We start from the raw sequence: 24,741 nt of genomic DNA on the forward strand, positions 1-24,741 counted from the left end.
AACATTACGCTTACCTAACCATGTTCAACTTCAATGGGGTAGGGACGTCCCAAGGATTCCGGATAGCACCGATCCAAAAGTTATATGCAGCCAGGCACAAATAATAGATAGCTGATGTAGTCGATTTAAGACGAGCGAGGAGTCTACGGGCTTAATCCAAAATGTAAATGCCATGCTTGTTAAATAATTTAATATGAATTGCATCATTCAAGTCACGAGTGTGTCCCAAAGTTGATGGGTTTATTGATCCCCTCGACACTGTCTGGAAGCCACCCTCGTCAGCAACAGCTGTTGTAGACATTTTAGAACTAGGCGGGGCTTCCGGCTTTACGTTTGGTATTCACCGTACGTAACTAGCTACACTGACTAATCTCAAGAGTCAGTTAATTATTGACAAAATAGGGTAAACAGCAAGCCATAAGAATACGAACGTTAACCTGTGAGGGACAAGTGAAGCCATGGCTGAAGCCGAGGATATTTTTCTTAGAGCTAAACAGCGGACCTTCACTGGACTGACCGAAGGTAGCTAATGTTAGTTAGTTGCTTAGCTATAGTTAGTTAACTGTACAGGCTGGCTAATATCCATCTGTTTTACAATTTTGTATTCCTGACTGGTTAATATAAAGGATACATAGTTACGAATATGCATGCTAAATTAACCCATCGAGTAACCTAACTAGCTAGCTATCTGTGCTACACGTGAACGACCTTCCCGAGACGTGTCATGTTGTTTACAAAAGTTGCTGTTTAGCCTTTTGCCATTTACTCTGTGTTTCCGAGATGAGTGCCAGAGCAACACTTCTCATCTGTTCGAATCTGCTCAGCTATAAACTAGCCTTTTCATCACTTCACAGTCAGTAATACTTTCAACTCATGAAATATAGCTAGCCCTTGATTTTGAAGATTGATTTACAAATACCTAACAGTAACGTTAGCTGTAAATGTGAGTTGCATTATTGCCGTTTACCTTATCATAACCCCAAAACGGGTCTCTGCCCAAATGCAATGGCCTATTACATGTGTTATGTTGTATGGAAGACTTAGTAAACACATTATGAATACCTCTGTCTTTTTTTTTATAGGCCTATTTTAGGATTGGCTGGTGATAGGAAGTCAGCCACTGTCTACTCTAGACCTTTGACCAGTGAACCGACTGGGCTGAATGGCTCCATTTCTGGCCAAGCTTACAGACTGAGGAATTTGATTGTTTAACAACTAATCAGATTCACAGACAGTCTCTTCCTCTCACAGCCTAGCCCATTCATAGACACTAATAGGCCTTGTTCATGACACTCAGTTCCATACATTACACATACGTCATTGTGTAATGACTCCAACACCATTAAGTTTGCAGATGACACAACAGTAGTAGGCCTGATCAATGACGAGACAGACTATAGGGAGGAGGTCAGAGACCTGACCGTCTGGTGCAAGGACAACAACCTCTCCCTCAACGTGATCAAGACAAAGGAGATGATTGTAGACTACAGGAAAAGGAGAACTGAGTACGCCCCCTATTCTCAGAGACGGGGCTGTAGTGTAGCAGGTTGAGAGCTTCAAGTTCCTTGGCGTCCACATCACCAACAAACTAACATGGTCCAAGCACACCATGACTGTCGTGAGGAGGGCACGACAAAACCAATTCCCCCTCAGGAGACTGAAAAGATTTGGCATGGGTCCTCAGATCCTCAGAAGGTTCTACAGCTGCACCATCGAGAGCATCCTGATGGGTTGCATCACTGCCTGGTATGGCAACTGCTCAGCCTCCAACCGCAAGGCACTACAGAGGGTAGTGCATACGGCTCAGTACATCACCGGGGCCCAGCTTCCTGCCATCCAGGACATCTATACCAGGCGGTGTCAGAGGAAGGCCCTAAAAATTGTCAGACTCCAGACACCTTTGTCATAGACTGTTCTCTCTGCTACCACATGGCAAGCGGTACCGGAGCACCAAGTCTAGGTCCAAGAGGCTTCTAAACAGCTTCTACCACCAAGCCATACGACTCCTGAACATCTAATCAAATGGCTACCCAGATTATTTGCATTGCCCCCCCCTTTACGCTGCTGCTACTCTGCTGTTATCTATGCATAGTCACTTTAATAACTCTACCTACATGTATAACATTTGATTTGATTTGGACGAAGGCGTCTTCTGTACGGGGTGTTTTGTTAAGAGCCCAGATGCGCAATCTGAACATTAACGTGTCTCTTGCTGTATGGTTTTGGAAGCATAAGGACCTTATCTTTCATATCAGAGAGAAATAATAATGAAGAAAAGGTTAAATTGATAGACACCTTGATAAAGTTAGGGTTAGTGTTCCCACACTGCCATGTCTCCACGTTACAGCACTTGTTTACGGAAGACAGACAGATGGAAGACAGAGGCGAAAACCTGCGCTAATTAGCTATCTGGCGTGCTCGCACACCTGTGTGTAAGCGTAACTGGGCGGAAAGGGTAGTTCTTGGCTTGAGAGGCACCATATCGATCTGTGCAAACCTGCTACAGTAAGTGTAACTTTTGAATTTGAAAGATTCTTTCTCGCTGATATGAGAGTTACGTTCTTTAAACCGTATTTCAAGCGATGATTGACGTTTCTAAATGTTAAAACATATCTTCGGGATTGTAGTTCACATGGTCTCCCCCCGGTAAGCAGCGTTTATAGCTGAGAACCCTTGGGATGAGGCAGAATACCTTAGGGATCGAGAGCAACTCACAAGTCCCATCTCTCTACAAACTTTTTTAGGTTTTCAGCACCACAAACGGATGGTGAAATGAATAGGTTTTTCTCTTCAAATGAGAATTCAACAAAAGTTCCATATTTCATTTTTTTATATATATTTTTTAAAGGCCCTCCACTTTATTCGTGAATTATGATTAGTATTGTTTGAATGCACCATCTGTCACATGAGAAATCTCTAAGATTTATGTTTGAAGTGAAGCTCGCTCAGCGCAGCCGCACAAAGCTGCGTGTACTTATCGGCTTTCATGGGAGCTTTGGCTACTCTTTTTCAATTCTTAAAAAAAAAAAATAGTTTACACAGCAGCGACTCCTGAGACACATACACTACTGTAAAGTTTGTGTTAACAAAGATACCAGGCTTTTTCTCAGAGTCAAAGCTAGGCTGGTGTAAAAGCCTTACAAATCATGTATGTCTAATAAATCGGTAAAAAAAAGGGGGGGGGGGGGCTTAACCTTTTTTAAATTTCTAGTTATGGGAGGAAACGGTTAGCGTGCAACCTAGTAAGAATATACATGTATCCATTTGGTGGTGGAGAGATCAGTGAACTAAGACCAATATTCTCAGGGTATGGTATGGATTATTATTTGACCCTGTTGGTCATCTGAATGTTTGTTCTTCAAGATGTTAAATCTGGCCTTAATGGCCATGTACTCTAATAATCTCCACCCAACACAGAACAGAAGCAGACTGGCCACCCCTCAGAGCCTGGTTCCTCTCTAGGTTTCTTCCTAAATTCCTGCCTTTCTAGGGAGTTTTTCCTAGCCACCGTGCTTCTACATCTGCATTGCTTGCAGTTTAGGGTTTTAGGGTGGGTTTCTGTATAAGCAATTTGGGACATCTCCTGATGTAAAACGTGCTTTATAAATATATTTGACTGATTGATTGATATAGAAGACTGATGCAAGTTATATTGCAGAATAAGCCTTAGCAGCATACGTATTTTGCTGAATTGTAAAAGTTCAAGCCCTGGTCAGGAAAGTTTTCAACCTATGTAATGTACCAAAGCAGCATCCTGTCTTCAGTGATGATGAACATAACCTTAGACTGAAAATTGTAGTTAAAATTTGTTTGTATTGTATTTTCTTTACCTTTGATCCTTCCAAATAGCCTGCTACTTCCCATGTCATGATTGTGCATTTATAGCCATAAAGTAAGATGTATTAAACACAACACAAATTAGACATCTGATGTTAATGTTAACCATAGGAGCAGGGAATGTTCCCCATTCTTTTCTAAATGAAGATACAAAGAGCAAAGTAAAAGCTCTTGCACTGTTGTTCCCAGTACTGGGATTCTCAGGCTTTCATTCACTGCACAAGCTTCTCTGGAGGAGAGAATTAAAATAAACTCATTTGGGAGAGAAATGCATGGAGAGCATGTTAAACATTGAAGATCCTGATGAACAAGGAAGTCCCGCTGTGTGTGTGTGTGTGTGAGAGAGAGTATATTGTACTGTGTGTGTGTGTGTGTATAAAGCGTATAGCTACTTTTTCAGCTGCTGGAACAAAGTGAGTGAAGCAGAACACAGTAGAGAGCATTTGTTTGTCTTTCCTCTTAACACATCGTATGGGCAGTGGATGGCTGTTTCTGCTGCCCATTTGCATACAACAAGGGCAATCCGTTAAAAGCGATGTCAGATCTGTCTTAGGTCCTCCCTTCATGCTACTCACTGGCACATTAAGAAGTCTTAAGGTGCAGCCTGCCTACCTTGTATTTTTTAATGAATATTGGAGAGTGATTATTGTAGGTTTACAGCAACAGTTACGCAATGTCCGGATTATGTTCAACACTTTGCAATGTACGCATCAACATCCATAGTTCTGTTAATATATTGAAACTTTTTCTTTGCTGAAGGGAAAACAGGACTGACAACAACCATTACATCAGTGCAGGCTTTTTCTCCAGACCCAATACCAACACCAGATTCAACTACCGTAATTTCCGGATTATACGCCGCAACTTTTTTCCCACGCTTTGAACCTCGCGGCTTAAATAATGATGCGGCTAATATATGGATTTTTCCCGCTTTCAATTTTTTTTTAAAGGAGATGACTTCAGTGGTTTCAGTGCACAGGAGGAGGAAGATAGTGACCAATGACTTTCTTGGTAGGCTACTGTTTACTGCTAATAAAATGTTTTGTTACAAGCCGTGTTTCATTAAAGCCTATTTATTTTTGTTACAAGCCGTGTTTCGTTAAAGCCTATTTATTTTTGTTACAAGCCGTGTTTCGTTAAACTCTGTGTAAAGTTCATTTGTTTCAATGTACCGGTAGGCACCTGCGGCTTATATACATGTGCGGCTTATTTATGTTCAAAATAATATATATATTTTTAAATTCAGTGGGTGCGGCTTATATTCAGGTGCGCTCAATAGTCCGGAAATGACGGTAATCAAGAACCAATACTAACACACCAGATTCAACTAGTCAAGGGCTTGATGATTAGAACAAAATCCTGCATCCCCAGGGCCAATTTGTAAGAATACTGCTTTTAGGGCTAACTTCAGTATGACTTTCATAAATAGAGACACCTGTTGCAATAAAGTATAGTGCATTCGGAAAGTATTCAGACCCCTTCACTTTTTCCACATTTGTGTGTAGATTGATGAGGGGAAAAAAACTATTGAATCCATTTTAAAATAAGGCCGTAACATAATATTTGGAAAAAGTGAAGGGTTCTGAATACTTTCCAGTGTATATTGATTCTATATTTTATCCCATGTCCCTGGCATGACTCTCTCCCCTGAACTCCTCCTACCTTCCCAGATGAACAGAAGGAATGGAGAGGCCCATTCTGCTTCATCCAGGCTGCAGACCCCCAGCTGGGTCTGATGAAGACCTGGAGAGAGGGGGACTGTGACGGGGGAGGGGACGAGTGGACCGACGAGGTCCAGCTGACCCAGCAGGCTGTAGAGGCTGTCAACAAGCTGAGCCCCAGGCCCAAGTTCATGGTGCTGTGTGGGGACCTGGTTCATGCCATGCCAAGTAAGACCATGTTCAAAAGAAACACACCTGAGCCTTAACAGGTGTAAACATGAGGATATTACCTGTATTCGTATGGTAGACAAACTGTGTAGAAGAGAGCAGTCCAGTCATGCTTTGACAATGACGGGATCCTTTTTGTATACTGTCCTCAACGTGATGCTGCCGTTTGTATTCAGAACGACAACTGGGAGTGGAAGAGTATAGTCAAAGATTTGTGTAACTAAACCAATATAGACCACAGTCTGTCGTTTCAAATGGGAACGAATGAGCCATAGTGGGCTGAACAAGCAATTAGGTAGGCAGAGCCAAGCAGGAGCTAGCGAGATCCTATTGGCGCGTTCTAGCATTAATTTGCATATTTCCTTTGGGGAACGCTACTCTGTGAAGTGTGCGTGTGCAATAACTCAAATCACCTTTGCACTCCTTCTGAACAATGCAACGGGTAAAGTCCACAAAACTTTGTCCACTCTGTTCGAAACAGATTGTAGTTTTGGGAACAGAGAACTGTATTGCGATCAAATGTTTAATCGATGAGTAAATTAGCAGAATGTCTACCAGAATCCATCTCGTTCCATCTTCTCCCACTGCCGGCCACTGGGCTTCCTCTCACGACCATATTTTGTATAAATGCTTCACATTTATACATCCGGTGAAATATGTCTCTTTGTTCTATCTGTGCTATAGGTTTGCTACGGCACATTTCATTGCAGCCGTGTGACCATAACAGTTCAATGTCAAGCAGCGATGTAGATGCACAGTAATTGACATTCTGATAGATCAGTGTGAAGGTCTCTGATATTCCATGGGTCTATAAAGGGAATGGAATATGACTGTTATATAATGATAAATAGATTTTTGTTCCCCACAGATTCTTCTGATTTAATTTATGCACTCTTGAGAACGTTAGAGGGTTTGGAATCGTTACAGAATGTTCTATGAGATGCAGAAGAATGAGCCGTCTCTTGATACCGGCGGACTTTGTAAACTCCCGCTACCGTCTCTGTGCAATGTTTTATCAAAAATCTATGAATGAAGTGTTTGCCTCTAAGCCATTTTTCACACAATGGTAGATCTTGGAAAATTAATGAGTTTTATCTACTCAAATAGAGCTGAGGCTGGCTTAGCACAGCAGAGGTTTGTCGGGCCTTAAGGAAAACTTACCTCCCATTTGTCAGTGTAAGAAAAAAGGCCCAAAACCCCATCCTTTCCTGTGTGGTTTTAAAGAGGAGGATAAGTATGCCTGAAAGGTATGCCTGAAAGGTATGCCTGAAAGGCGTTAGTTGGAAACAGATGCTGGTGGTGAATGCAGTTTTAGTGAGGGGCTATAGCTTGGTGAGTGTTTGACAGCCAGCTGACTAATTTGATAACAGGGTAAGAGGAATCGTCAGGCTAGACCCACTGCAGAGATAATATTGTTGCGCTCCAAAGTGCTGCATAACAACAGAACCACCTTTCATTACAATTAAGGGCCGTGGGGGGCCTTGCCTTCCAGGGGTATATCTGTGGAGTCCGTGGCTCTGACGTGCATCTGCAGGAGACAGCAGGCGTGCCTGTCTGTCTATCCAGCTGTGCTGTATACAGTGCATTCGGAAAGTATTCAGACCCCTTGACTTTTTCCACATTTTGTTACGTTACAGCCTTATTCTAAAATTAATTAAATCGTTTTTTCCCCTCAATCTACACACATTACCCAAATAGGTTTGCACATTTTGGGGAATTTTCAGAGGTGGAAACTTTGTGGGAATTAACAGAAATATATGCAAATTAATACACAGCTCAAAAAAAATAAAGGGAACACTTAAACAACACAATGTAACTCCAAGTCAATCACACTTCTGTGAAATCAAACTGTCCACTTAGGAAGCAACACTGATTGACAATAAATTTCACATGCTGTTGTGCAAATGGAATAGACAACAGGTGGAAATTATAGGCAATTAGCAAGACACCCCCAATAAAGGAGTGGTTCTGCAGGTGGGGACCACAGACCACTTCTCAGTTCCTATGCTTCCTGGCTGATGTTTTGGTCACTTTCACTCTAGTGGTAGCATGAGACGGAGTCTACAACCCACACAAGTGGCTCAGGTAGTGCAGCTCATCCAGGATGGCACATCAATGCGAGCTGTGGCAAGAAGGTTTGCTGTGTCTGTCAGCGTAGTGTCCAGAGCATGGAGGCGCTACCAGGAGACAGGCCAGTACATCAGGAGACGTGGAGGAGGCCGTAGGAGGGCAACAACCCAGCAGCAGGACCGCTACCTCCGCCTTTGTGCAAGGAGGAGCAGGAGAAGCACTGCCAGAGCCCTGCAAAATGACCTCCAGCAGGCCACAAATATGCATGTGTCTGCTCAAACGGTCAGAAACAGACTCCATGAGGGTGGTATGAGGGCCTGACGTCCACAGGTGGGGGTTGTGCTTACAGCCCAACACCGTGCAGGACGTTTGGCATTTGCCAGAGAACACCAAGATTAGCAAATTCCAAGACACATTGCCTGTGAGCATCAGAGGTGAACTAGTTGAATACACAGCTCGAGCAAGACATTCATCAGTATTTCACTGACAACGTGTTCCTCCATTGAGTAAAAAAAAAACGGATTCCTGGAGGACCATGAGCTGTTGCTATCGATAGTGTTTGATTCATTATTTTCACCTCAAATAGAATTAGAGGGACTTTTGTCAGAGGTTGCTTGTTGTGAGAGCTGAGGGAGCTTTATGCACTTGGCCAGATGGTTCTGCATCTTTGTTGCATTTTTCCCATATGATTTGGCACAGTATTTGCAAATGTACACAGCTTTTCCTTCTACATTAGCTGCAGTGAAATGTCTCCACACATCAGATAGTGCCCGTGGCATTTTCCTGTAATGATTAGAAGGGGAAAAAATAATACAATTCCATGTACAGATAAATAGTTAAGCAGTCAGATTAAACAACTCCTTTGTAAGATAAAGGTTTTAAAATGAAACATGTATGGAAACAGTTGAATTAACACTCCTCAGTTAGCAGGCTCAAGCAAGCTAAAACCCACATGGTAGCAAAAACAAACTAGCAGAAATTGTTAAGTTAGAAATGATTTAAACACACTTTGCTGTAGGCTACTATTAACTAGTTAACAAAAAAAAACATGCATGTCATGTAAAATATATTCACTCCACCCAGTATTGTAATCAAAACTTACCAGAAAGCATGTAGTCCTTGGCTCAGACAGTGTAGTAGTGTGGGCTCAATAGCATCTCATTAGTGTGCAAGATCTTGAGAATCAGCTGTACATGTGATGGAAGAATGCACTGTGCATGCAGAGGGTTGCAATTCCATTGAATTGGGGATAGTTTAACCAAAATATGCCACAAGACCTAGTATTGCCTTATTTGTATGCCACAAAAAAGGTTCACTGTTATAAGCTAACTTGTTTTGAGGAATTTAAGCAACATTTCCAGAAATTTCCTGGAAAGTTTCTGATTGTGATATTTCCGGGGTTTTTAGAAACCAATTAAAATGTGTATTTATTTATTTCACCTTTATTTAACCAGGTAGGCCAGTTGAGAACACGTTCTCATTTACAACTGCGACCTATTCAGACCCTTATTGAGTACTTTGTATTCAGACCCTTTACTAAGTACTTTGTTGAAGCACCTTTGACAGCGATTACAGCCTTTAGTATGACGCTGCAAGCTTGGCACACCTGTATCTGGGGAGTTTCTCCCATTCTTCTCTGCAGATCCCCTCAAGCGCCGTCAGGTTGGATTGGGAGCGTTGCTGCACAGCTATTTTCAGGTCTCTCCAGAGACGTTAGATCAGATTCAAGTCCGGGCTCTGGCTGGGCCACTCAAGGACATTCAGAGACTTTCTCCGAAGCCACTCCTGCGTTGTCTTGGCTGTGTCGTTGTCCTGTTGGAAGGTGAACCTTCGCCCCAGTCTGAAGTCCTGAGCACTCTGGAGAAGGTTTCATCAAGGATCTCTCTCTTGGCTCCCTTCATTATTCCCTCAATGCTGACTAGTCTCCCAGTCTCCTGCCGCTGAAAAACATCCCCACAGCATGATGCTGTCACCACCTCCCTGACCAAGGAAAAGTCTTTGTGGTTCAAAACTTCTTCCATTTAAGAATGGAGGCCACTGTGGGGGACCTTCAATGCTGCAGACATTTATTTGGTACCATTCCCCAGATATGTACAGTACAAAAAAAAAAAAAAACGTATGAAATGTATGCATTCACTACTGTAAATCGCTCTGGATAAGAGCGTCTGCTAAATGACTAAAATGTAAATATGTGCCTCGACACAATCCTGTCTCGGAGCTCTACAGACAATTCCTTCGACCGCATGACTTAGTTTTTGCTCTGACATGCACTGTCAACTGTGGGACCTTATATAGACGTGTGTGCCTTTCCAAATCATGTCTAATCAATTGAATTTACCACAGGATGACTCCAAGTTGTAGAAACATCTCAAGGATGTTTAATGGAAACAGGTTGCACCTGAGCTCAATTTCAAATCTCATAGCAAAGGGTATGAATACTTATGTAAATAAGGTTTTTCTGTTTTTTATTTTTAATACATTTGCAAAAATCTCTACCAACCTGTTTTCGCTTTGTCATTATGGGGTATTGTGTGTGTGTGTGTGTGTGTGTGTGTGTAGATTTGAGGGAATTTAATACATTTTTGAATAATGCTTTAACGTAACAAAATGTGGAAAAAGTTAAGGGGTCTGAATACTTTCTGAATGCACTGTACATGTCTGATATAGCCTAGTTATAATGAACATGATTTTATTATGTCTATATAAAAGGTATAATTTGTATTGTATTTTGCACAATGCACATTTAGCTTAATGACGAGGGCCAAATCCTACCTCTGCTTACATAACACATGTTGTGCCAAACTGAAACAGCAGGGGTGTCCTCAGCCCACTCCCTATCTCATTTCATCCATGCTTAGTAATAATAACCACGAATTGCCTTGTGCGTTCTGCTCATGAACACCATAATGGACACATTTCTACATTAAAATGCATTCCACACCTGCACAATCCTGAGTGCCCAGTGTCTCTTCTCAGTTTAATCCGGGCACGATTCCCTCTCATTCCGCCTAGTCCCTCCCTCCCTGATCAGTTGCATTTATAGGTCACTGCGAGATCAGCGGTCCCTACCAAACACACAGTGATAGTCTAACCGCAGGGTTTGGAAACATTTTAAATGGCCTGTCGTCTCTCCTCGTTACCGTCAAGCAGCCTGAGCAGGTTGTGTGTGCCAGACGCATTACACGCCACGTCTGTCAGATGCACAGTCGTTTCCACAGCGCACACTGCCAGGGGGGTATCACCAGGCAACGCTGCCTAACTGACATTTGATTTACACCTAAACTGTTTGTTTATTTACAAAGAGTATAAAACTGTTGCTGGCCAGAGGATTGTCAACAAACAGGGCTGTCAGGGACAGACAAGAAATTGGCCCCAACTGTGTTTTGGCTGGTGTCCCTTTGTTCTTCTTGAGTAAACATCTCCCATCTCAACTTGTTTTGGATCCTGCTCTCTGTTGTGTGAAAACACATCTTATTTCTCTCCAAATGAATTTGTCCAAAATAATGATTTAAAAAGGGTGGGCCGGTATTCGATGGGTAGGCATCGCAGTGTGCAGACTATTTGTTGACACCTCCATCATCATGAAAGGAGAGAGACTACATTATAAATTTAAATTCTCTACTTGTATCCTTCAACCCCGTACATTATCACTGTAGTGATCAGGATAACACAGGGCCTTGATGGACTCGGCAACTGACGGTTTTATCAACCATCACCTTCGTTAACCACCTGTTGGGAACCACAAGGCTCCATGCTGGGCCCAATTAAAATGCCCATCCCTGACCACAATCCACAAAAAGCAGCTGTCAGAGGGAACATATTCCCACGGAACACTGTCACCATCCCATTCCGTGCTGCTGTTATTGACAGATCTCTCTGTGATCCCATCCCACTGACAAGGACTTCCCCTCCACAGAGACTCATAGAGACCAAGGAGCCGTGAAACGTTCAGAGGAGAGATGATTAGAGCAACGTGATGGACTTAACACACTCCTAATGAGCACTACAAAGGATTCCAGGGACATCCTCAGGGGTTTGTTTGTGGGCGAGGAGAGCCAACAAACAGGGGAAGGTGAGATTGAGGTTATGCTGAGTTTCCATTGAGGATTTACCACAGTGTTTTACCCAAAAGGCTCAGACTTTTTTTTGTTTCCATCTACGCAGGCCGGCACGGCTCTGGCGGACCTGCTCTAACTTGGAGCCAAGCCAAGGCCCTGGGTAGTTTTCGGCTGGCATCTACACATAACGGCTAATTGCGAACTTTAACACCTTGCCACAAAGCCTTGAATGATGCAGAGGTTGTTGATTCTGTCTGCCACAAGTCTTTAGTGTTACACTCCTGATGGAAGCACAATAACACTAGAGCTTACATTAACATAAAACACTGGTGACACACTGGGGTGGGGGTACAGTGAGGGGGAAAAAGTATTTGATCCCCTGCTGATTTTGTACGTTTGCCCACTGACAAAGAAATGATCAGTCTATAATTTTAATGGTAGGTTTATTTGAACAGTGAGAGACAGAATAACAACAACAAAAATCCAGAAAAACACATGTCAAAAATGTTATAAAATGATTTGCATCTTAATGAGGGAAATAAGTATTTGACCCCTCTGCAAAACATGACTTCATACTTGGTGGCAAAACCCTTGTTGGCATTCAGAGGTCAGACGTTTCTTGTAGTTGGCCACCAGGTTTGCACACGTCAGGAGGGATTTTGTCCCACTCCTCTTTGCAGATCTTCTCCAAGTCATTAAGGTTTCGAGGCTGACGTTTGGCAACTCGGACCTTCAGCTCCCTCCACAGATTTTCTATGGGATTAAGGTCTGGAGACTGGCTAGGCCACTCCAGGACCTTGATGTGCTTCTTCTTGAGCCACTCCTTTGTTGCCTTGGCTGTGTGTTTTGGGTCATTGTCATGCTGGAATACCCATCCACGACCCATTTAATACCCTGGCTGAGGGAAGGAGGTTCTCACCAGAATTTGACGATACATGGCCCCATCCATCGTCCCTTTGATGCAGTGAAGTTGTCCTGTCCCCTTAGCAGAAAAACACCCCCAAAGCATAATGTTTCCACCTCCATGTTTGACGGTGGGGATGGTGTTCTTGGGGTCATAGGCAGCATTCCTCCTCCTCCAAACACGGCGAGTTGAGTTGATGCCAAAGAGCTCCATTTTGGTCTCATCTGACCACAACACTTTCACCCAGTTGTCCTCTGAATCATTCAGATGTTCATTGGCAAACTTCAGACGGGCATGTATATGTGCTTTCTTGAGCAGGGGGACCTTGCGGGCGCTGCAGGATTTCAGTCCTTCACGGCGTAGTGTGTTGCCAATTGTTTTCTTGGTAACTATGGTCCCAGCTGCCTTGATCATTGACAAGATCCTTCCGTGTAGTTCTGGGCTGATTCCTCACCGTTCTCATGATCATTGCAACTCCACGAGGTGAGATCTTGCATGGAGCCCCAGGCCCAGGGAGATTGACAGTTCTTTTCTGTTTCCTCCATTTGCGAATAATCGCGCCAACTGTTGTCACCTTCTCACCAAGCTGCTTGGCGATGGTCTTGTAGCCCATTCCAGCCTTGTGTAGGTTTACAATCTTGTCCCTGACATCCTTGGAGAGCTCTTTGGTCTTGGCCATGGTGGAGAGTTTGGAATCTGATTGATTGCTTCTGTGTACAGGTGTCTTTTATACAGGTAACAAACTGAGATTAGGAACACTCCCTTTAAGAGTGTGCTCCTAATCTCAGCTCGTTACCTGTATAAAAGACACCTGGGAGCCAGAAATCTTTCTGATTGAGAGGGGGTCGAATACTTTATTTCCCTCATTTAAAATGCAAATCAATTTTATAACATTTGACATGTGTTTTTCTGGATTTTTTAGTTCTGTCTCTCACTGTTCAAATAAACCTACCATTAAAATTATAGACTGATCATTTCTTTATCAGTGGGCAAACGTACAAAATCAGCAGGGGATCAAATACTTTTTTCCCTCACAGTATGTCTTAGTGGAAAAACACCAAGTCCCTCTCCACCCATCTGAAGGCCCCCTAATTTCTGTTGAAGGCAGTTAAAGTGGGACTCTGTGTGGAATTGAGTAGCAGCAGAACATAATTTGGAGAGGAGAGATAGTGGAGAAATCAGGCTCTGTGAGAAGGCATAGTGTGTGTGAGTGTAGTGTACTGTGTGTGTGTTTTGCTGATGGGGACTTCCAATAGGAAAAGCTTCTAATGGGTTAAGTGAGGGGTTTGGGGACAGCAGAGAGGAGAGAGGAGACCCTGTAGGGGAGATGTGTTTCAGAACCACCATCAGAAAGGAGAGTTAGCCTATATACAGTCTGATATGGATGCGTAGCCTATATACAGTCTGGATATGGATGCGTAGCCTATATACAGTCTGGATATGGATGCGTAGCCTATATACAGTCTGGATATGGATGCGTAGCCTATATACATTTACATTTACATTTAAGTCATTTAGCAGACGCTCTTATTCAGAGCGACTTACAAATTGGTGCATTCACCTTATGATATCCAGTGGAACAACCACTTTACAATAGTGCATCTAAATCTTTTAGGGGGGGTTAGAAGGATTACTTTATCCTATCCTAGGTATTCCTTAAAGAGGTGGGGTTTCAGGTGTCTCCGGAAGGTGGTGATTGACTCCGCTCTCTGGATATGGATGCATAGTTATATACAGTCTGATTTGATATGGATGCATAGCTAGACTGAAGCTAGAGAACCATTCTGTCTCCTAAATGCTTGAGCCAAGGATGCGGTATACAGCTGAGTACAGGACTATAGTCTCCTTTAGCAGAGGCATATGGGAATGTGTTTATCCAAACCTGTCAAAATCCTGTTTCTCAGCTATGCTCTGAACCCAGCTCAGTCTAGCTCAGCCCATTAAATTGTGCCTTTTGCTGTCTATCTAAAATGACCTTACCATTGTAATATATCATAACTTTAAGGTCAGAGATTGTAGCAGAGTAGGTGAATGAAAGTCAGCATTGCGGTGAGACGTGGTTATAGGTTACAGTTTAACTGCAGTCAGTGTTTTAATGGGGTTGTGTCTACAGAAATCACAGATAGCCATGTTTCATTCATCTCAGTTTAAGTGTCCCAAATCCAGATTGATGAGGTATAACGGTAGCGGGGCTGGAGCATGCCTGGGGCTGGAGCTTGGCTATGGCTGGAGTAGGGCTGGAGGCGGGGCTGGCTCAGGGCTGTGCTGGAGCAGGGCTGGAGCAGGGTTGGGGCTGGTGATTCATGGAAGTGTCATAGCAGCTAATTGCTGTATGGTATAGTGTGGTTGATTTAACAACAGTAGCCTGCGCGGCGGGGCGGCTCTAAAAAATCAAATAAAATTTATTTATATAGCCCTTCGTACATCAGCTGATATCTCAAAGTGCTGTACAGAAACCCAGCCTAAAACCCCAAACAGCAAGCAAAGCATGTGAAAGAAGCACGGTGGCTAGGAAAAACTCCCTAGGAAAAACTCCCTAGAAAGGCCAAAAACCTAGGAAGAAACCTAGAGAGGAACCAGGCTATGAGGGGTGGCCAGTCCTCTTCTGGCTGTGCAGGGTGGATATTATAACAGAACATGGTCAAGATGTTAAAATGTTCATAAATGACCAGCGTGGTCAAATAATAATAATCATAGTAGTTGTTGAGGGTGCAACAAGCACGTCCGGTGAACAGGTCAGGGTTCCATAGCCGCAGGCAGAACAGTTGAAGCTGGAGCAGCAGCACGGCCAGGTGGACTGGGGACAGCAAGGAGTCATCATACCAGGTAGTCCTGAGGCATGGTCCTAGGGCTCAGGTCCTCCGAGAGAAAGACAGAAAGAGAGAATTAGAGAGAGCATATTTAAATTCACACAGGACACGGCGCGGCGGCTCTAACAACAGTAGCCTGCGTGGCGCGGCGGCTCTAACAACAGTAGCCTGCGCGGCGCGGCGGCTCTAACTACAGTAGCCTGCGTGGCGCGGCGGCTCTAACAACAGTAGCCTGCGTGGCGCGGCGGCTCTAACAACAGTAGCCGGCGCGGCGGCTCTAACTACAGTAGCCTGTGTCTGTAGGCGAGGCCTCCTTTTTTTACAATTGTATTATTGTTTTAAAGATTGATTTAAGAGGACTTATGAAAAATTGATTTGCCAGTAGCTAATATTCTAAAAAGTGAAACCCATATGAAAGCCCGAGACCAGACTGTCCATTTGTTCACAGTCAGTTGACCTCTTTTGATTGTTATTCTTTTTTACCTGATGATTTTGTTGCTGTTTAAGATTTAACGTTCCTCTGATTTTAAATTAATGTTATTGCATTGTAACTATTAGTCCAGATGGCTCTGATCTGGTTTATTCTCCCACACTAGTCATCAGAGAATTGCCTGCTCGTCCCTTCCCTTATACAGGACATATGGGCTGATTGGGCTCCCCACCCCACTAGGTTTTTATCTTGTTTTATTTTCTCTCGTTCAAACACACTTCGTTTTGTCAGAAATACTCGTCTTATGAAACCAACCCTGTCCAAACTTCTATCTCCAAAAGTAGGGCAGTAAAATTACTTAAATTAAAAAAATAAAAACCTGAAGAAAGGAAGGCATGAAATACTTTGCTATGCGTTAATGGGTTTGTTTGATACACATTGTAGAGTACAATGAGTCCATTTATAATTTTTCTCCTTACTTTATTAAGAGTGGTTAAATCTCTCCGTTTTTATTCTGTATCCTCTTTGTGTGGATGGTAATGAATAACGTGAATAGGCAGGGGGTAATAATGTCCATCCAAACTTGAAATGGAAAGAACCCCCTGGGAAGTTCAAACTAAATGTTACTACTGTTCCAGTGATTGTGTCCTCTCTCCCCCATACAGGCACCCAGTACCGAGAGGGGCAGGAGCGGGACTTGAAGGTGGCTCTGAGGGGCACAGACCCCTCCATCCCTCTGGTGTTTGTCAGTGGTAACCATGACCTGGGTAACACACCCACCCCGGAGACTGTAGCCCAGTTCTGCAACGCCTGGGGAGACGACTACTTCAGCTTCTGGGTGGGTGGCTAGAGGGAGATGACTTACTGTAGATGTGGCTTGTACAAAACCCTTTAAGTTCCTTACATAAACACTGGTCCTTGGAGCTGGATAGGAACAATTGACCTGTAACATGACCGGTAGGAACAGAGTGGCACCCCTTTTTATCCAACATGAATTACTACTGTTATTGTATACTCTGTGTGGCCCAAGCTGAAAGAAAAACCCTGATGTTGCAAAGTACCATGCTCTAAACAGCTGAGTCACAAACACTAAAGTACTGCACAGGAGTGATGTCATAATCCTGAGACAACTGTCTCTAGTCAGGTCAGTTGTAATGTGGTTGCTTTAAAGGCATTAATGAGAACCATGGCGATGCCATAATGACATTATCTTAATAACCTTAACCTATACTGTAATCCCAAACCTGTCACTCTGATTTTTAGGTTGGAGGGGTACTGTGTCTGGTGCTGAACTCCCAGCTGTTCTTTGATGCGTCAGCCTGCCCCGACCTGAGAGACGCCCAGGAAGCCTGGTTAGAGGGCCAGCTGCAGAGGGCCTCTCAGGGGCCCGGGGTCATCCCCAAACACGTCCTGGTGTTCCAGCACATCCCTCTGTACTTAAAGACCCCTGACGAGGAGGACGACTACTTTAACCTGCAGACTGCCACGAGGCAGAGCCTCCTAGGCAGGTTCAAACGGGCAGGTAGGTCATTTAACTTGAGGGGAATCTAACTTTCACAACTTATTTTCACTTCATGCATTGATGTCAATGGTAGACTTAGTGAAAATTAAATTTCAGCGGAAGTTAGGATTCACCCCACAACCTTTATTTAGGAAATGGTCTCCTCTTGTTTTGTGCTTAGTGAACACAGCCCAGATTTAGCTGTGCAACACAGCCCTCACACCAGGGAGAGATGGGATTAGTATGTCCACAGGTTTAAAACAGGATCAGGAGGACCAAGGAGAACAGCCCCTGATTTATTTATTTTTGCAAATAAATTAAAACCAAAAAGCTGAAATGTCTTGAGTCAACAAGTATTCAACCCCTTTGTTATGATAAGCCTAAATATGTTTAGGAGTAATGTGCTTATGTCAAATAAGTTGCGTGGACTCACTTTGTGCAATAATAGTCATTCAAAAATCCTGTTAAACACCATCTCATCTCTGTACCCCACACATACAGATAATTGTAAGGTCCCTCAGTCAAGCAGTAAATTTCAAACACAGATTCAACCATAAAGACCAGGGAGATTTTGCAATGCCTTGCAAAGGGCACATATTGGTAGATTGGTAAAAAAAAAAAAAAAAGCAGACATTCAATATCCCTTTGAGCATGGTGAAGTTATTGATTACACTATTGGATGGTGTATCAATAAACCCAGTCACTACAAAGATACTGGCGTCCTTTCTAACTCAGTTGCCAGAGAGGAAGGAAACAGCTCAGGGATTTCACCAGGAGGCCAATGGTGACTTTAAAACAGTTACAGAGTTGAATGGCTGTGATAGGAGAAAACTGAGGATGGATCAACATTGTAGTTTCTCCACCTTATTAACCTAATTGAGAGTGAAAATAATGAAGCCTGTAAAGAATAAAAATATTCCAAAACATGCATCCTGTTTGCAACAAGGCACATAAGTATTATTGCAGAAAATGTGGCAAAGCAACTCACTTTTTCTCCTGAATACAAAGCGTTATGTTTGGGGCAAATCCAATACAACATATTACTGAGTACCACTCTCCATATTTTCAAGCATAGTAGTGGCTGCATCATGTTATTGGTATCCTTGTCATCGGCAAGGGCTGGGGAGTTTTTCAGGATAAAAAATAAACGGAATGGAGCTAAGCACAGTCAAACCTGGTTCAGTCTGGTTTCCACCAGACACTGGGAGATGAATTCACCTTTCAGCAGGACAAAAACTTAAAACACAAGGTCAAATCTACACTGGAGTTGCTTACAAAGAAGACAGTGAATCTTCCTGAGTGGCTGAGTTAGTTTTTACTTAAATCTACGGCCAGACCTGAAAAGGGTTGTCATACAATGATCAACAACCAATTTGACAGAGCTTGAACAATTTTGAAAAGAATAATGGGCAAATGTTGCACAATCCAGGTGTGGAAAGTTCTTTGAGACTTATCCAGAAAGACTTACAGCTGTAATCGCTACCAAAGGTGCTTTTACAAAGTATTGACTCAGGGGTGTGAATACTTATGTAAATTAGATTTCTGTATTTCATTTTCAATAAATTTGCAAACATTTCTAAACTTGCTTTCACTTTGTCGTTATGAGGTATTGTGTGTAGATGGGTGAGAAAATTATATTTAATCCATTTTGAATTTAGGCTGTAACAACAAAATATGGAATAAGTCAAGGGGTATGAATACTTTGAAGGCACTGTACTTAATTTAATCCATGCTCAAAAGAATACAAAAGATGAAAGTGCATAGTGCTGAACAAAAAAAGGAGCATACGTTTCATCAGTGCTGTACAAAGCTGAAGACGTAAAACTAATTAAAATGACACCTGTGTGTCTTAAATCTTACACAATATCTTCCTAAATAGAAGTGCTGAAATCCAGTATGAGAGTTTGAGCTTAGGCTAGAATGAATAGTGGCCGGTGCCTGAGAGAAAACATATCTGTAGAGTTAAAAAACGTACTCACACTCAAGCTATGAGAAGGGGAAAAAAACATGGAGGCCGAGATTCTAAAATATTCTTAATTCAATCCATGCTCAAAAGAATCCAAAAGTTGAAAGTGCTAAAAAGGGCAACAAAAAAAAAGGAGCATAGGTTTCAGCTTTTACATCTTCATCAGTGCTGTAACTAAAATGACACACACTTAAAGAATGATTTCAGGTTCTGCTTTTTTTTTTCTACCAACATGTCAAGCTCATATGAAAGGAAGATCAAGTTCAACTCATCTGCACTAATATTTCCCCAGCTGTTATGCTAGTACAGCTATAGACTAGGGCATGGGAGTGTTAACTATCGCACTCATACCCTTGTAGTACAGTAATATAACACACATAGCCAATGTTCTCTTAGTGATGTAAGCTATGTTGTCTAATGTACTGTAATATAATGGGCGGTGTCAGAGGAAAGCCCATAAAATTGTGGGCTTTCCCCCCCATTTGTTTTGTACACTTGTTGTATTCGGCGCATGTGACAGTTTGATTTGGTAATGTACGAGGTTACCATATTGTCTACTGTAATACGAGGCTACCATTTGTGTTGTCTACTCTACTGTAATGTACAAGGTTACCATATTGTCTACTGTAATGTACGAGGCTACCACTGTCTACTGTAATGTATGATGCTACAATTTTTTGTACTGTAATGTACAAGGCTACCATATTGTAAGCGCCCGTGCTCAGGTCTGTTCAACGCTGGTCCGACCAATCGGATTCCACGCTTGAAGATTGTTCCGCATAGCGTCGGACAATAACATTGATGAATACGCTGATTCGGTGAGCGAGTTTATTAGCAAGTGCATCGGTGATGTTGTACCCACAGCGTCTTAAAACATTCCCCAACCAGAAATCGTGGATTGATGGCAGCATTCGCGCAAAACTGAAAGCTCGAACCACTGCTTTTAATCAGGGCAAGGTGACCGGAAACATGACCGAATACAAACAGTGTAGCTATTCCCTCCGCAAGGCAATCAAACAAGCTAAGCGTCAGTATAGAGACAAAGTAGAGTCGCAATTCAACGGCTCAGACATGAGAGGTATGTGGCAGGGTCTACAGTCAATCACGGACTACAAAAGGAAAACCAGCCCAGTCGCGGACCACGATGTCTTGCTCCCAGACAAACAAAACTTCTTTGCTCGCTTTGAGGACAACACAGTGCCACTGACACGGCCCGCTACCAAAATCTGCGGGCTCTCCTTCACTGTAGCCAACGTGAGTAAAACATTTAAACGTGTTAACCCTCGCAAGGCTGCCGGCCCAGACGGCATCCCCAGCCGCGTCCTCAGAACATGCGCAGACCAGCTGGCTGGTGTTTTACGGACATATTCAATCAATCCTTATCCCAGTCTGCTGTTCCCACATGCTTCAAGAGGGCCACCATTGTTCTTGTTCCCAAGAAAGCGAAGGTAACTGAGCTAAATGACTCGCTCCGTAGCACTCACTTTTGTCATCATGAAGTGCTTTGAGAGACTAGTCAAGGACCATATCACCTCCACCCTACCTGACACTCTAGACCAACTCCAATTTGCTTACCGCCCCAATAGGTCCACAGACGACGCAATCACACTGCCCTAACCCATCTGGACAAGAGGAATACCTATGTAAGAATGCTGTTCATCGACCCTGGGTCTCGACCGCGCCCTGTGCAACTGAGTCCTGGACTTCCTGATGGGCCGCCCCCAGGTGGTGAGGGTAGGTAACATCTCCACCCCGCTGATCCTCACCACTGGGGCCCCACAAGGGTGCGTTCTCAGCCCTCTCCTGTACTCCCTGTTCACCCATGACTGCGTGGCAATGCACGCCTCCAACTCAATCATCAAGTTTGCAGACAACACTACAGTGGTAGGCTTGATTACCAACAACGACGAGACGGCCTACAGGGAGTAAGTGAGGGTCCTCGGAGTGTGGTGTCAGGAAAATAACCACTCTCAAACTTCTACAGATGAACAATCGAGAGCATCCTGTCGTGCTGTATCACCGCCTGGTACTTCAACTGCTCCGCCCACAACCGTAAGGCTCTCCAGAGGGTAGTGAGGTCTGCACAACGCATCACTGGGTGCAAACTACCTACCCTCCAGGACACCTACACCACCCGATGCCACAGGAAGGCCAAAAAGATCATCAAGGACAGCAACCACCCGAGCCACTGCCTGTTCACCCCGCTATCATCCAGAAGGCGAGGTCAGTACAGGTGCATCAAATCTGGAACCGAGAGACTGAAAAACGGCTTCGATCTCAAGGCCATCAGACTGTTAAACAGCCATCGCTAACATTGAGTGGCTGCTGCCAACATACTGACTCATCTCTAGCCACTTTAATAATGAAAAATGTATGTAATAAATGTATCACTAGCCACTTTAAATAATGCCACTTTATATAATGTTTACATACCCTACATTACTCATCTCATATGTATATACTGTACTCTACCATCTACTGCATCTTGCCTATGCTGTTCGGCCATCGCTCATTCATATATTTTTATGTACATATTCTTATTCATTCCTTTACACTTGTGTGTGTGTGTATAAGGTAGTTGATGTGAAATTGTTAGGTTAGATTACTTGTTAGATATTACTGCATGGTCAGAACTAGAAGCACAAACATTTCTCTACACTCGCATTAACATCTGCTAACCATGTGTATGTGACAAATAAAATTTGATTTGTCTACTGTAATGTACAAGGCTACCATTGTCTGCTCTACTGTAATATACAAGGCTACCATATTGTCTACTGTACATATTTTCTGCAGCGGGAGCTCATCTATTCTGAGACGCTTGTCTGTCCGGCAAGCTATGATCAGCATTCTCGCACGCTCTCTCTCATGCGCTCTCTCTCATATATATATATATATATCTCAGCACTTCTTCTGCTATCATTCCTAATCATCAGGGTCAGATACTGTTTACGGTCTCTCAGCTATTGTTTAGTGTTTTACTTGTTTTGTTCTATTTAAAGTATTCACACCCCTTGACTTGTTCCACAAATTTAGATTTTTTTTGTGACGGGTCTACACAAAATGCACCATAATGTCAGTGTAATTGTATTTTTTAATGTTTACAAATTAATTAAAAATGAAAAGCTGAAATGTCTTGAGTCAAGTATTCAACCCCTTTTGTTATGGCAAGCCTAAATAAGTTCAGGAGTAAAAATGTGCTTAGCAAGTCAAGTAAGACGTTGCATGGACTCACACTGTGTGCAATAATAGTGTTTAACATGATTTTTGAAAGACTACCGTGGCAACCCGGGGGCCAGCAGGGAGCTACAAAGCCAGGAGCAGGACCTCGGTCAGCTCCAGAGGGCTAGATAGTTTCCAAGGTGAGTCAGCACCATGGACAGCTCTATAGGCACCAACTGGGGCTGGTGATTTGACACCAATACTATCCAGTTCAGGTGCTGCAACCAATTGGCACCTGGAAATGGTCCCACCTGTCCCTCATTACTCCAAATGGGTATAAGTAGAGGTGCAGTCACTCGGGCGCGTCGGCAGACAGGAAGTGGGTACGCCTAGACCTCAGAAGAACTGGAGAAGAGGACCCATTCCGGGCAGCATGCCACCTGGCGCAAGTTGAGAGCAAATATTGAAACCCCGGACTCATTGCTCTCTCTTGTTCATTAACACAGGCGGTCCGAGGAGCCGCCACACAGTGACCCATCCATTACCCGAGAGGCCTTTAGTTGTATGTCTCCCTGTTCCTCCAAACCTTTATTAAAGATCAACTTTTGTTTGAGTGCCGCAAAATGTTCTCCGGCTGTCTTATTTTGTGAGTTTCACCTCTGACTCCACTGGGCTGCCACAATACCTCATCTCTGTACCCCACACATACAATTATCTGTAAGGTGCCTCAGTCAAACAGTGATACGAGAAAACGGAGGATGGATCAACAACATTGTAGTTACTCCACAATACTAACCTAATTGACTAAGTGAAAAGGAAGCCTTTACAGAATACAAATATTCCAAAACATGCGTCATGTTTGAAACAAGGCACTAAATTAATACTGTGAAAAATGTGGCAAAGCAATTAGCCAACTAATACAAAGTGTAATGTTGGGGGCAAATCCAATACAACACATTACTCAGTACCACTCTTCATATTTTCAAGCATAGTGGTGGCTGCATCATGTTATGGGTATGCTTGTCATCTGAATGGACTGGGGAGTTTTTCAGGATACAAAATAAACTAAATGAAGCTAAGCACAGGCAAAATCCTAGAGAAAAACCTGGTTCAGTCTGCTCCCCAGCAGACACTGGGGGACAAATTCACCTTTTAGTTGGACAATAACCTAAAACAAGGTCAAATTTACACCGGAGTTGCTTATCAAGAAGACATTGAATGTTCCTGAGTGGCCTAATTACAGTTTTTACTTAACTTGAAAATGACTGTCTAGCTATGATCAAGCTCTGTCAAGTTGTTTGTTGAAGAATGTTAGATTGCAAATATTGTACAGTCCAGGTGTGCAGAGCTCTTTTATCATCACCAGGAATTTGATTAGAAGATAAGACTTTAACCCCCTTGTTTTAAGCCTGAGAGGAGTGAGGAGGTGTAAAGCTGTGGGAACAGAGATAAAGGTTGGTGATAATGTAATGTGTAGTGTAGCACCAAGGTGTCAGAGCTCAGGGGATGGGAACCAAAGTGAAGGTGTTGAATGTCCTCTGGGGAATGTGTACATTTTTTAAATCTTTTTTTATTGAATATCCGAAACATACAATATACTTGCAGTGAAGCCGCTCAACAACTAACGACTTGTAAGTCGCTCTGGATAAGAGCGTCTGCTAAATGACTTAAATGTAAATGTAAACAACTACACCATACCAGTCATCCAACAGACTCCCATTCAGAGCAACACACAGAAGTATCCAGGGTCAATGCCCTGCTCAAGGGCACGTTGGTAGATCTGCCACCAGGCCAAAAAACGTGAACCTGAACCCTCCAAGATCCCCCCCACAGTTCCCCAATAGCTGTCCCTCAACCATTCGAGACGTCTCCCACAGTCCCCCCCAAGAAGAAAAATAAATAAATACAATGAATTCCATTCCCCACCCCCAAGAACCCCCCAATGCACCAACAACCAAGAGAATGAACTGAAGAGAAAAAAGGAAAAGACAAGAAAACAACAAACAATGTAAAAAAAAAAAAATAAATCAACAAAGGACATCAAGGACAACTAAAATCATAACAGCACTATTACTGGCACTATTACATGTATGTGTGTGTTTTTGTATGTATTT

General features: G+C 43.1%; 1 protein-coding gene across 4 annotated transcripts in view; it reads left to right on the plus strand.

The window, feature by feature from the left end:
- Positions 1-317: 317 nt before the first annotated feature.
- Positions 318-24,741, plus strand: part of LOC106609556 (serine/threonine-protein phosphatase CPPED1) — a 34,310-nt gene continuing 9,886 nt past the window's right edge. For 2 of the 4 annotated variants that reach the window (XM_014208487.3, XM_014208505.3), the window contains exons 1-4: positions 318-522; positions 5,508-5,726; positions 16,664-16,836; positions 17,262-17,520. In XM_014208487.3, the coding sequence (XP_014063962.1) occupies positions 459-522; positions 5,508-5,726; positions 16,664-16,836; positions 17,262-17,520 (715 nt within the window). In that variant the 5' untranslated portion in view covers positions 318-458. Of the gene's footprint in view, positions 523-5,507; positions 5,727-16,663; positions 16,837-17,261; positions 17,521-21,051; positions 22,598-24,741 lie in introns of those variants that run through there. The other 2 variants (XM_082978135.1, XM_045724067.2) reach the window with 2 other exon arrangements.

The sequence above is a fragment of the Salmo salar genome, chromosome 01, assembly GCF_965601325.2.
Source record: "Salmo salar chromosome 01, fSalSal1, whole genome shotgun sequence".
NCBI classification, from domain to species: domain Eukaryota; kingdom Metazoa; phylum Chordata; class Actinopteri; order Salmoniformes; family Salmonidae; genus Salmo; species Salmo salar.